A 13,826-nucleotide genomic window follows, 5' to 3' on the forward strand; every position below is an offset into this window, starting at 1 on the left:
AAACCCCTTTCTGAGCAGGACCCTGGTAACAAGGAGAACCAGGCTTTCCAAGAACTGGGGGAAGAACATTCCAGGCAAAGGGAATAGCAGGGAAAGACTCAGAGACGAACGACCTTAGCCCATTCGAGGCACAGAGGAAGGGAAGCCGGTGCTGCTTGGTGTACCCCGAGGGAGGAGCTAGAGTGAGATGGGGACCAGGTGTGGCAGGAGCGGTGTCACATGGGCCCGCCCCCCCCCCCCTCCAGGGGGAGTAGGATTGTGTCATCAGCGCACTGAGGAGGCACTGAGGGGTGGTCAGCAGGGTGAAGGTGTGTGACCTGACCTGTGTTTTCAAAAGCTCCCTCCGCCTGCTGTGTGGAAGGGACAGTGCGGTGCGGGCAGGCCCAAGGACAGGGAGACTAGAAAGGAGGCAACCGTGGTGGTCCAGGCAGGAGGGGGCGGCAGTGTCCGGTGGTGGCAGCAAAGACAGGTCAGGCAGTCTTGCCGAATTCTTCACCTCCTCCCTTCAGCTCTGGGATCGATGTCAGTAAGATGAGGCCAGCAAGAGCGCCAGGGGTTTTTCTAGTTTGCCAAGCCAGGCTAGCTCCACAGATGAGGGTGCTGCTTGTTCCTGCTTCAGGAGGCTGATCCAGCGTCTCCGAGGGAATGCCTGACCTTCAGAGCAAGGGCAGCAGACACGCCAGAGCAGTCTGTGGCCTGGAGCCCGTGGGATTTGGGGCCCAGAAGGTGGCCCTGCCTCCAGCAGGCCTGGTCATGCCCTCCTTAGACATTTCCAGGCAAGGTCACTGCTGAGAAAAGACCGAGGGGCGGACCTGAGGAGCAACTCGTTGGCATGGCTTTGAGGCAGGCTCCCTGCCCCTGGAAGAGCTGCCGTTGCACAGTGTCGGGTCCTCTTGGCTCCATGCAGGGTCCTTGTGACACTTTGACCTGCTTCTCTACAGGCCCAAGAGCACTACCGAGTGGCCCAGCGTCCCCGAAACGCAAGCTGGAAGCAGCCGAGGAGCCACCGGGCGAAGAACTCAGCAAACGGGCGAGGGTGGCAGGGTTGCCCGCCCCAGAGCTGCCGAGCAGGGACGTCTGAGGGTGAGTGACAGCGCAGATTCAGCTAGAGGAAGGAGGTGGGAGAGGTGGACAGGGGTCTGGAAAACTACTGCCCTGCCAGCTGAAGGCTAAAACCCAGCAAACCAGATGAAAACCTCGTGGCGACTGCATGATTTTTTTCTAGGATTTCAGCTCTAAATTTCTTCCATTCTGACTTCTATGCCTCTTAAATTTTAAAAAGAAATTTAAAAGTAAAGCGTTTTTCTTTCTTTACCAGCTAAGGAAAAACCTTTCTTTCTTTTTTTTTTCCCCCTTTGGCTCTTTCTACCTGTCAAAGTGAGGCAAATCCCACAAAAAGAAAGCAGAGACCCGGAGAGGAAGCTGTAGGAGAAATGGCCCCATGGCAGGATATGAGGATGCTCCTGGACCTTCTGCCCTCGTGGACGGTCTGTGTTCCGTAGGCAGGCCAGTGGAGGGCAGCACTGACCTTCAGAAGACAAGCAGAGGGCTGGGCACTGCTGGCCAGGCCCAGCCCTGCCTGAGGACCAGTAGAGTCTGGCTGCCCATGGTCTCTGCCTCTTGAAGCCACTCCTCTGTTCTCCCCTTCCTCCTGGCCTTGGCTCTGCACTTCCCTGTCAGCACTCCGCTTTCTTGGAAGCCCCCTGAATGTCATTTACAAAATAAAAATTGGCTCCCTCCCCAGAGCAGGAAAGGACTTTTATGCCTTTCTTGGGGAAATATAAATTACTCTTCTCTTTGAGTCATCATCCCAGGCTGTTCTTTATGTGCCATGTCTGCGTCATTAGATTGGAGAGGATGCTTTTTCTCTATGGAGCCCATGGATTCTTTTTTCCACACCCTTCCATTTCAGGGCCAGGTGAGGCCATCTGATTTCAGCGGCTAAGCTTGAGTGCTGGGTGAGACAATGATTGTTTGATGCTTGTGCCCTTTACCCTATGAGGCTCTTGGTCATAGACGTCACTGATAGATTTGTGCTGGCTTGTTCCAGAAGCACTGGCAGGCTTAGATACTACTCTCTTAGTTATCTCTTAGCTCTTTGATACTAAGCAAAGTTCATTCTGCCTTATAAATCTGGACCTTGCCAGGCTGTCACTCCCGACTTTCAGGTGAGAAGATCAAAGAATAGAGAGGTTAAATGTCTGGATCAAGGTTGCTCAGTTAGCTAATGGCATCCAATTCAGCATGAAATTATTGCCAGGAGCTATGTGAGGTAGGGGAGTATATGCATATAAGATATGTGATGATGCCCACCCACAAGCATTTAACAGTCTGCTTAGAAAAAGAGGGCAAATAACTTCTAATTCCTAGACAGATGATATAGACTCTACATGCTTGTGATAAGCCAGCGGTTGGTGGGCTGGAGTGATCAGGGAATACAGTACAGAAGTTTACACTTGGGGCTAAAAGGTAAGTTGGATTTAGACCACAAGGAGGGCATTTTGGACAAGGAAAATAGCTTAATGCTTATGTGATCTTGTACAAGTTAGTTAACTGGTATGAGACTTAGTTTCCTTACCTATAAAGTAGGTTGTTACAAAGGCTAAATGGTTACATTTATGTGTCTGATAGGAGCGCGGGGCACTGCTGGGAGTAGGAAAGCTGTCTGCTGTGGCTCGAGCAGACAGGGGCTTGTTCTTCTCACCTAACAGGAGGCCCTAATGCGCACCTTGCTGGTTTTGAGTTGGCTCAACTATGTCAGAGCCAGTTTCTCTGAGATTCACTTGCTCTGTGGTGTCAAGGTGGCTGCCACAGCCTCAGCCATCAATTTCTCATCCAAAGCAAGAAAGAAGAGACCACTGTGCTCATTTATCAGTAAACACACACCAAGTCAACGCAGTTTGCCAGACACTTTTGTGCACATGAGGATACTGAGACGTGCTGAACAAGACTGACAAAGGCCCTTCCCTCTTGGGTGCATCTTGGTGGGAGGAGACAGACGGTAAACAAGTAGATATAGTCGAGAGGCTCTAAGTGGTATGAAGAAAAAAATAACGTTTGTAAGAAGATAGAAAGTAAAGGTTGGCCCCCAGTGGGGGGTTGCAATTTTAAGATTGGAGAAGAACAAACAAACAAAAAGATTGGGAGGGGATGCCTCTCTCCCTTTTCATCAAGAAAATAAAAGCTTTCCCAGAATACCCTTCTCCCAGCTTTTCATGTTGGTCTCATGAGCCCACACTGAGTCACAAGGCCACCTCCAGTGTGGGAAGTAGGGATCCAGATTATCAGGATTGGTTTAGACCATTGGTTTTCCAACTTGAGTGAGAAACAGAATCCCCTGGAGGATTTGTGAAACCACAGATTGCTGGGCCCCACCCCCAGAACTTCTGATCCTGTAGGTCTGGGGTGGGGCCTGAGAATTTGCATTTCTTTTTTTTTTTTTTTTTAATGTTTTTATTTTTGAGACTGAGAGAGACAGAGCATGAGCAGGGGAGGGTCAGAGAGAGAGGGAGACAGAGAATCCAAAGCAGGCTCCAGGCTCTGGGCTGTCAGCACAGAGCCCGATGTGGGGCTCGAACCCACAGACCGTGAGATCATGACTTGACCTGAAGTCGGACACTTAACCAACTGAGCCACCCAGGCGCCCCGAGAATTTGCATTTCTAACAAGTTCCCAGCAGCCGATGATGCTGCTGTTCTGGGACTGTACTTTGAGACTCACTGACTTAGACCAATCATGATCCACTGTCTGTGCCGGTCCGTGACCCACTGAACAAAATCAGGGTTTTGGTAGCTAGGAAGTGTGGGTACTGGTAAGACAGCTAACAGCGTCTAGGTAATAGGCAAGGCAGTTAGCCCAATGCCTGGCTCATAAGTATCCAGTAAATGGTAGCTATTATAGATATCATCACTATTATTTTAGAAGAATATAAGGCTACTGTTGGGTTGGAGCCTGCAGGGTCTTAAATGTCAGGCAGGTGAGTCCTAGTACTCTGTACTAAGGACCATTTTGGAACAGGAGAGTGAACTGATCAAACAGGCGTTTTTGGAAGGCATTGGGCTGGGGTCTGCAGAGGAAATGGTGGCAGTGGGGGAGCCAGCTGAGACGCGATAGCAGTGACTCCAAGTAAAAACATTACAAGGGTGCGGACGTCAGCCTGTCTCTGGCCTGGCCACCCAGGAGATTATCCGTTGGCCAACTGGGATCTTCAGGACTGATTCTCAAGATTTCCTATGCTCTTAATCATGGCTAATTGCTTGGAAGTGGGGGGCTAGGAGGTCAGAGGACAAGACAGACTGGGGAAGAATGCACGTGTTCTTTGAAAACCCTGAGAGAAGAGAGTATACTTGGGTTTCACTGGGTGCTGGTGGTAGTGCCTGGCCCCCAAGACATTCAACATCCTTATCTGTAAAACAGTGATAATAGCACCTTGTCACCTGCCCTGCCAATCGAGCACACGTTAGGGAAAGAAAATGAAAACCCGTATGTGCAAAAAAGCCTTTGAACAAGGTCAAATGCACCACGGAGATGAAATCACATTACCATCTTGTACATGCTTCTCAGGGTGTCTTGAATTGTGTTATTGTTACTTTAGCCAGAGGCAGCCCTCCGGGCTAAGTGGACCACAGAGCTGTGGCCACGTGGCCAGAGTTGACACGGGACACTGAGAAGCAGGAGACTTACCCTTCTCCCCTCTTCTCTTGGTCAGCATTAGTTGTGTGACTTGGGGCAGGATACCTGGCCTTTCTGAGACTGCATCTATAAGGTGTGACTAATCATTCTTTACCAGTCTGAAGGCTCCATCCTGAATCTTCTGAGGCCCCATTTAGCTCTGAGCTCTGTGGCTTTGTGATTCCATTATTTCTAATGCCTCAGAGCTATGGCAGTTCACAGGACAGACAACAATTTACAGTGTAAAACATGCCTTGATATCAGTAGGTTTCATGCTTACCTAAAACCCACACCAGTGTCTGTTCTGCATTTGGTGGTATTGTACAATGTTCACTAAACTGAAAAATAAGCCAGTCTCCAAATAGCTATCATTTCAGAGGCTTCCCTATAATCCCTAAAGCTGCTGACTGCTCAGGATTCCATTAGCCTCGAATTGTGTACAGATTTTTCTTATTGGTCCAATTGCTTTGTCATGGGGGAGCAGCGCACATGATCCATTTGCCCATCGGCTGGCACACAGTGGTTGTTGAGAGAAGCCCCAATTGAATACAGAAGTCTCCTGGGCAAGGGGTCACCTCTTCCCCTCCCCTGCCCACAGGTCACCAAGCTTGGTTAGCCCTGGGGCTTCACTGCAGAAAACCTGACGTCTGGAATCTCTTCCTTGTCATTTTGGCACTTCTGTTGTGTGTCCCTCATGTGAAACAACATATGGGAAAGGCAGCGGGTGACCTAAAATGCTACACAGTAGATGTGGAGACAGTGGGACTCTGGTCTTACGCTCAGACCAGTGTCTGCATTGCCATCCTGCGCTCACTGCCTGGAAGCCTTCACCCGAGTTGCCTCACCTCTCCTCACCTCTCCACTTCTCACTTCCTGACCTAGAAACGAGAAGTTGGGACTCAGTGTCCCTTTGCACTTTCCCAACCAAGTAGCTGTTGGCTGGCTGACATCCCCTCCCCTTGCTGTAGGATTTGTAGGGTGCAGGAAGGGAAAGGGTGTCACTGACATGAGAAATGAGACGGAGCTGAGAGCCCTGCTTTGTAGCCCATCTTAGCCCATCCAAGCCCGGCTGCGCCTCTGTTCCTCCTTCTTCCTAATTGCGAGCTGGTGGCAAACCCTCTGCCCCTTTCAAGCTCCTGGGCACCGAGACCTGGTTGCAGGCTCCAAAGTTTCCGCCAACCTTGAGCTGTTGGGGTATCCTCTGCTGATGTAAGCTCCTGCGTGCACATCATCCACACGCCCCTTCTGGGCTGGGGTCAGGGGAAGGGTAGACTCACAGACTTGGATTTCTTGTTAGCATCTGGCTCACAGGTAGCCTGGGGGTAATTCGAACAGCGGGTGCACTGAGGGAGGCAGTCATTAACTTACTTTGTGTTCAGCTGCTGCTTCTGTGTTTCTTACATTCAATGACAGGTTGAAAGAGTTGGACAATTGAGAGATTGATTTTTCAGTGCATGTTTTATGAGTTGATTTTTCCCTTGGTGCCTCCCCCTACCTGTTCTTCCCTTTCTTTTAATGCTGCAGTCGTCATTTTCTTGCAGGGCCTCCTTTGATTTCCCCAGCCCACGTTTTTTTCTGCAGACTTATGCCCTGGCTTGAGAACAAGAGCACAGGAACTACCTAGTTACCTGCTGATCAAGGAGCTTGAGTAACTAGTTGACCAGGCCTTTGACTGATTTCGTGGACAAGCACATCCTGGTTCTTCCAAACCTTGGTTTTCTGTATTTGTGTTTTTGAACCCATCACAGAGGGACTTGGGTCACAGGGGCTTATCTGAGGCCCACACACTGCCATCTCCCTTCCTGAGCCTGCCCCATAGCGAAGTCACACCCAAGTCTACATAGGTCTGAAGTGCTAGCATTATAGCCACCTGACTGCTTATATTCTAGGCATTGGTTCTTTTTATTGTTGCTTTCCTTTGGAAAATGTTTAATTGTGATGCAGAATAATTGAGGAGCTGACAAATACATTGCTCGGATTTTAGATGTGCAGGCAACAGGACATATCTTATGCTGTCACAGCAGACTGGGATACCCACTCACTGCCAGTGTGCACCAGATGCAGACAGGAAATGTTGCACATTAAATAACATATCCTCTTGATTACTGTACTTTATGTGAGATTTATTATAAGCCTAATTCTAATTCAATGAATGCCATCCACAGATTGTATGATGGGTCATTGTCACTGGGGCGTAAGGCAATCATTAAGAAGGTTGACAGGCAAAGCATATTAGAAAATAATCTTCTAAATTTGATTAAAGATACTTGCAAAGTCACATTAATTCCAAAATAATGTTTTTTATACAAATGGTGACTTGGGAAGTCTTAGGCCATCCCCTGAAAAAACATAATGAAGATAAGCAGCTAAAAAAAAGAGAGAGAAAGGATTTTGATACTTTGCAATGAAAAGACAGTTTAAGCATTTGAATTAAACCTGTCACTGAAAAGTGCATTTTTTTTTTTGTAATTTTTTTCCAACGTTTTTTATTTATTTTTGGGACAGAGAGAGACAGAGCATGAACGGGGGAGGGGCAGAGAGAGAGGGAGACACAGAATCGGAAACAGGCTCCAGGCTCCGAGCCGTCAGCCCAGAGCCCGACGCGGGGCTCGAACTCACGGACCGCGAGATCGTGACCTGGCTGAAGTCGGCCGCTTAACCGACTGCGCCACCCAGGCGCCCCAAAAAAGTGCATTTTTTTTAAGTTTTTTAAATTTATTTTAAGAGAGAGAGAGTATAAGCGAGAGAGGGGGGAAGAGAGAATCCCAAGCAGACTGGTCTTGAACTCATGAACTATGACATCATGACCTGAGCCGAAATCAAGAGTCAGACACTTGGGGGTGCCTGGGTGGCTCAGTCAGTTAAGCATCCAACTTCGGCTCAGGTCATGATCTCACAGTTCATGGGTTCAAGCCCCGCGTCGGACTCTGTGCTGACAGCTTGGAGCCTGGAGCCTGCTTCTGATTCTGTGTCTCCCTCTCTCTCTGCCCCTCCCCCACTCGCACTCTGCCTCTGTCTCTCTCTCTCTCTCTTTCAAAAATAAATAAATGTTAAAAAAAAATTTTTTTTTAAAGAATTAACACTTAACCAACTGAGCCACCTAGGCACCTGAAAAGGGCTTTTTTAACCAAAAGCAAGTCAATGCTGTTAGCAAGTACATGGATCCATTCGTTATTCAGGTGATCTCAGGAGTGAAGGCAGGGCTCTTGTCTACTCTTCATAAAGGCCCCATAGACCCTGGACAACCGCTATGGAGTGCCATTGCCCATTGAAATAAGGGCATGTCTCCTCCCTGTATGGTCAAGATGGAGAGGGAGCCTGGAAATCCTTAGTCCCGTAATACATACCCCAAATCCTCTAAGGCACTCAGTCATCTTCTATTGCTAAGCCCTAGCTCTATAAGCAACAATCATAAGTACTTAGAGACAAGTTTGCCAGAAGCTGTGAAGATCACTGGTTACAATTAAGCATTTGCTTACACAATTACGCTGCCTAGTGTTCGATCAGAGAATCTGAAAAAGAGGGGGGTTTCTGTCTCCCCGTAACAAAGATTTCATTGCTTCAAACTCTAGAACAGTCCTGTCAGATATACAATGCATGCCACAAGTATAATTTTAAATTTCTAGTAACCACATTAAAAAGTAAAAAGAAAAAGTGAAATTAATTCAATGAAAATATTTTTTTTCCCCAACCATATATAGGCATTGGTTCGTAAACCCTTTTTCGGGTTACCCATGCTTTGGAGAGTCTGATAAAGGATGGATCCTCCCCAGGGGCACCTGCGTGGCTCAGTCAGTTAAGTGTCTGACTTCAGCTCAGGTCATGATCTCATGGTCCGTGAGTTCGAGCCCCGCGTTGGACTCTGTGCTGACAGCTTGGAGCCTAGAGCCTGCTTCAGAGTCTGTGTTTCTCCCTCTCTCTCTGTCCCTCCCCCACTCGCACTCTGTCTCCCCCTCTCTCTGCAGAATAAAATAAAAACGTTTAAAAATTCAAACAAACAGGGGTGCCTGGGTGGCACAGTCGGTTAAGCGTCCGACTTCAGCCAGGTCACGATCTCGCGGTCCGTGAGTTCGAGCCCTGCGTCAGGCTCTGGGCTGATGGCTCAGAGCCTGGAGCCTGTTTCCGATTCTGTGTCTCCCTCTCTCTCTGCCCCTCCCCCGTTCATGCTCTGTCTCTCTCTGTCCCAAAAATAAATAAACGTTGAAAAAAAAAATTTTTTTTTTAATTAAAAAAAAATTCAAACAAACAAAAAAAAGGATAGATTCTCCCCAGTAAGTTGTAGCAATTCATACACACAGAAAAATGTGCACAGAACTTCAGGGTCCTCATGGACTGCCCCTTAATCCTATCCTTGGACCACAAAGGGGCCAAGAACCCCAGAGTTAGAGCCCATATTCTAAGGAATCTTCATGCACTCTTTATCCTCCCCCATCCCTTAAAGGTGGAGAAAACAAGATAAAAAGAGGTATTGGGTAAGAGGACCTGTATGGTACACTCTCCATTCCATTCAGGAAAAATCCTGAGTTTTTCAGTTTCAGAACAAAAGTCATCTCTGGCTTAACAGGGGCCACAGAGACCTGTGTGTAAAATATATACCACAGCATGTTTCAATAAACATGTATACTTCAGAAACAAATACATTTACTTTTAGGAAAAATATGGCTAGGTCATTTTGGTACAAGCTTAAAGGAAAAATTATTGAAAATAATGTATATTTTAAAGAATGAGGTACTCAGACCATCTGGGTGGCTCGGTCAGTTAGGTGTCTGACTCTTGATTTCAGCTCAAGTCATGATCTCACAGTTCATGAGATCGAGCCCCACATCGGGCTCCTGTGCTGACAGCACAGAGCCTGCTTGGGATTCTCTCTCCCGCTCTCTCTGCCCCTCCCCTGCTTACACTCATGCTCTCTCTCTCTCGCTCTCTCTCTCTCTCTCTCTCTCTCTCAAAAATAAGTAAGTAAAACTTAAAAAAAGAGTGGGGTACTCAGTACTGACTCATTCAGGTATCACTCTTATATTTGCTCTTTATTTCGCCTAGCTTCTGGATAACGTATCATCATCTGGATAAAATCTTCAGATTTAACATTTGTCTTAAAAGAGTTGCATGTGTCAGAAGACTGATTCTGAATCTTTGACTCTTCAGAGCATTTTCCCTCTTCCGTTAAATTCTAAACTTCCACTTATATTGCTTGGATGTATATTAGTCTCCATGCTCCCTGTTGAATTTCTTTTTATAGTCCCTAAAAGTCTTGACGAGCAATACTAGAACATAGAGATTACTTAATGGCAAAAATACAGGTGTCAGCATCAGACCTGGGTTTCGTGGTTTGGCCCTGCCACTTTTGATGCTATCGTCCTAGGCAACTTATCCTGTCTACCTTCTGTTTTCTCATTTGTAAAAATGGAGGTCATGTCTTCAGGATTAACAGGATCATGGGGAGCCTGGGTGGCTCAGTTGGTTGAGCGTCCAACTTCGGCCCTGACGGCACAGAGCCCAATGTGGGGCTTGAACTCACAAACCGTGAGATCATGGCCTGAGCCAAAGTTGGATGCTCAACCCACCCAGGCTCCCCGAAACTGTACAAACTTTTAGTGGAACCCTGCATGTCTCTGTGCACTCTCAGGTTCACTGGACCCATTCAAATAGGCAGCCCAGCACTAAGACAGGCTTACCCTGTCCTCTGTTAGCAGACATGAGTCCGTTTCTTCTCTCTGCCCCAGATTCAGAATGTCATAAATATTTAAAATGATTCTTCCTGGTGTCTCCACCCCCACCCCCCCATCTTCTAGCACTTCGCCAGGGTTCTTTAATCTATATGTGGAAATTTGTTCACTGGCTGATTCTAAACTCAGTCTTTGTCTTCATCTTCAAATTACTGGTCCCAGCTGGCTTCTCTTCCAGCCATATTTTTCTGAATATCTCTGGCAGCAGCCATTGTGCCTTGCTGTGAAAACTGCCCTTGTCCTATCAGAGCAAGTGTCATCCAGGGCCTCGGTTGAGTCTCCTAGAGCCTTCTCCTCCTCCTTTCCTGCCCTGAGCCAAGGAGGCCCAGAACCTGCAGGGGATAGCTGGTTCTGTGTCGCCACCTCAGAGGGGCAGTGTTCAGGCACCTGGTGGCATCCCAGCAACAGCCTTGTCCCCAGGCCTGTGCAGTTCACTCTAGGCTCTTCTCAGTTCCCAGCCTGAGTGTCCCCTGAGAAGCAGACAGAGGAGTTTGTGTCCCTGGGCAACTAAGCGGCCTCCTGAATGCTCCTTTTTGCATTTGTTTTTCTCTTTCAGCTGCAGCGCTGTAGCTCCACGAGCGAAGCCTGGGTGCCCGAGCAGCCACCGTGGCAGCAGAGTGCAACCTGCAGAAAAGCTGATCACCGACAGAGATTGAGCGAGCGAGTGTGCATGTGTGTACGCGTGCGCGGAGGAAGGAGTGGTGTGCCTGTTTGCGTGTGCATGCCTCTGTTTACACTCTTGTGATTTCGAACGCTGCTGGGGCTGGAGGAATACATGTAGCAGCTTCACCTCAGCCTCCAGACACCAGGCTAGAGGTCATGGCGGTGACTTTCAGCCAAACCTGTCCCTGTGAGCCAGCTCCCTTGTCTGAACAGAAGAGTAGAAGGACCCTAGCTGGGATTCTGGCCTCTGCCCCCACCCCGACCCTGAGCCCTCCCTCCCTCTCTCGTCACATCAGACTGAGGAGCGAGCGGGAGGGCAACATGGCTGGCTCTGGTCCAGAGCATGGGATTCTAGAGGCAGCCCTGCTGAGTTCCTGCTTTATGACCCTGGAGGCTGGGCAGGCTAGAGGGGACAGATGCTGTCCAGACACAGTCACCTGGCCCGGCTTCTTTCTTATTTTAAGATTTCCTGCCACTGGCTCCTCGAGACCCCTCCTTGGGCATCTGGGACTGAGCATGAGGCTGTAAACAGATCTGAAAACTTGATGTCATCATGGGGAGGTAGAACCAGCTACCTGACTGGTGTGCCATATACATAGTACTGTAGACGGTAGCCTAAAAAGTGCATCTGCCTTTCTGGGGCTGAAAACCTAAGGTTCGGAACGGAATCCCAGCTTTTATTCTCCCTTCCTCAGAAGCTGAGAGCCAGCCCGAGTGCTGACTGTGGAGTCAGCGCCTCCACCAGGAGGAAGCCAGGTTCCTGGTGATAGAAGGCCCCCTGGCTCCCTGGCTGTACCACAGTGCTGCCTGAGGTCAGCTGACAGCCAGGAAAGCCATTCTATCCTGTGGTCTGTAGGCTTCTGGGGCCTGCCTGGGGCTGGTCAGCATCCAAGTGCTGTGTCAGCTCTCCCAGTAGCTGGATGCCAAGGACCCCGGCAGGTAGACTCAGGTGGGAACTGCCAGGGACAGTTGGGAAATGTCCAGGTAGAGACCCCACCCAGCACACCAACCCTTCCAGAAGCAGCAGGTGGGAGGTTTGACCCCGAGAAGCCAAGGCCTTGCATTCCAGAAGTAGCCTGGCCTCCCACCTCAACCCTCCCACTGTTGAAGGCCTGTGGAGAAAGACATAATGAAAAGGACTGTGTGGTCAGCTGGAGCAAGTCTTCCTTCCACCCTGTGGCCTGCACTTGAGCCACAAAGTGAGAGTGTGTGTGTGTGTGTGTGTGTGTGCGCGCGCGCATGTGTGTGTGTGTGTGTGTAGGTGCGTGCGTAACTGAGAGGCTAATTCCTCTATGGATTTGTGTCCTCACCTGTAACATTAGGCTGGCCTCTGGGCCTTTTCCTCTCTACCTCCCCTGTGACCTTTCCTAGCCTCATAGCTGTTAACTCCCTTGGCCCTAGCCCTGTCCCTCACTGTCCTCCTCTGTCCTCGGACCAGAACCCTGGAGTCAGGCTTCTGTCTCCTACAGCTGTCCGGCACATTGACAGGCTTCTTCCTGAGATGTCCTCAGGTTTTCTCAGCCAGAGAGCTGCCTTTAGAGTCCAACTGTTGTATGTCTGTCACCCTCACTACAAATGTCCCGTAATCCTGTGGGGGAAGCAAGGTACAGGCGATGGTGTATATTCACAGCATTGGGTTGGGGTCTTCTCTGTTCCCCAGCCCCAACCAGGAGGAAAGAGAATGAGGGGTTGTTGTCAGAAGGGGAGTAGAGCGAGCCTTGGAAGGCTGTTTTGAGAACTTGAGAAGGCCGGAGTCAGTATTTATTTAGCAGCACATTCAAGTATCAGGATGATTCCCTTTTCCTGCCTGTTAGATGATGGCTCTCTTCCCCCTACTTCACCATCCCTGGCAAGCTGGCCCATCCCCAGTGGAATAGAGTGGTCCACTCCTGGAGCTGGGAGGGTCAGGGTGAGGATAGGGTGCGTCTGATGGCCCCGAGCTCCGTGATGGCTTCATGCCTTCCCTCTTCTGGCCTAGGTGTTCACAGGGCTGCCACAGCATATTGCCCCAAATCCTGATGCAGGGGCCAGCATGGGGGAGAGATGGTCGCAGGCAAAATGCACTTTATACAGAGATTTTATTCTTACTGAGAAGGTGTGTTTCTCCCACATTTTGTGAATATTCACTTGTTTCATAAATGTCTGATACTGTCTGAGCAAAGCTGTGTTGTTGTCAATCTTGTGGGAGGTCCGGTAACCAGGAATCTGTGAGGCTGAGCCTGAATGAAGCCTTAGGCCAGACCATCTTGGTTGTGCTGGAACCAGGAGCTTCTCACCCTGCCTGAGACTTGGCAAGAGGGAGAGGGATGGGTAGAGATGGAGGAAGTGGGAGGTCCCTAGGTGAGTGGCCAGAGCAGACTAGTGGCAGTTTCACAGCTTGGCCAAGTTGGGGGGTCAGTCACCTAGAAGGGTATAGAGCACTCTAGGCCCAGGATTCTATCTTGCAGTGACTCAGCCTCTTGGCCCACCTAAAACCCCCAGGGCTGAGGATCAGTCCGTCCAGGCAGGGCTCTCTCCAGGCCCTCAGTCCATCCTTTATCTTGACTCAGCCACTTAAGCACTGTTCGGTGTGAAGGGGACACAGGCAGCAAGAACTCTGATCTAACCAGGTGATCAGCATCTGCCCGGCTTTTTTGCCTCGTGCCATCTGGCCAGAGAGTGGCCCCTCTCTGCAGTGTGTGTGGGCTTTCCTATGATGACTTCTAGCCTTGGATCACTGGAAGAGTTTTGTTAGCCCACACCACACACCAGCTTCTTGTGGGAAGG

At 49.3% G+C, this 13,826-nt stretch overlaps 1 protein-coding gene across 1 annotated transcript in view; it reads left to right on the forward strand.

The window, feature by feature from the left end:
* Nucleotides 1–13,221, forward strand: part of CRY2 (cryptochrome circadian regulator 2) — a 33,922-nt gene extending 20,701 nt beyond the window's left edge. Inside the window, exons 11-12 of the mRNA XM_047877950.1 lie at nt 942–1,083; nt 10,954–13,221. Coding sequence (XP_047733906.1) covers nt 942–1,081 — 140 coding nt within the window. The 3' untranslated portion in view covers nt 1,082–1,083; nt 10,954–13,221. The remainder of the gene's footprint in view (nt 1–941; nt 1,084–10,953) is intronic.
* The last annotated feature ends 605 nt before the right edge of the window (nt 13,222–13,826 follow it).

This window comes from Prionailurus viverrinus, chromosome D1 (assembly GCF_022837055.1).
Source record: "Prionailurus viverrinus isolate Anna chromosome D1, UM_Priviv_1.0, whole genome shotgun sequence".
Lineage (NCBI taxonomy): Eukaryota > Metazoa > Chordata > Mammalia > Carnivora > Felidae > Prionailurus > Prionailurus viverrinus.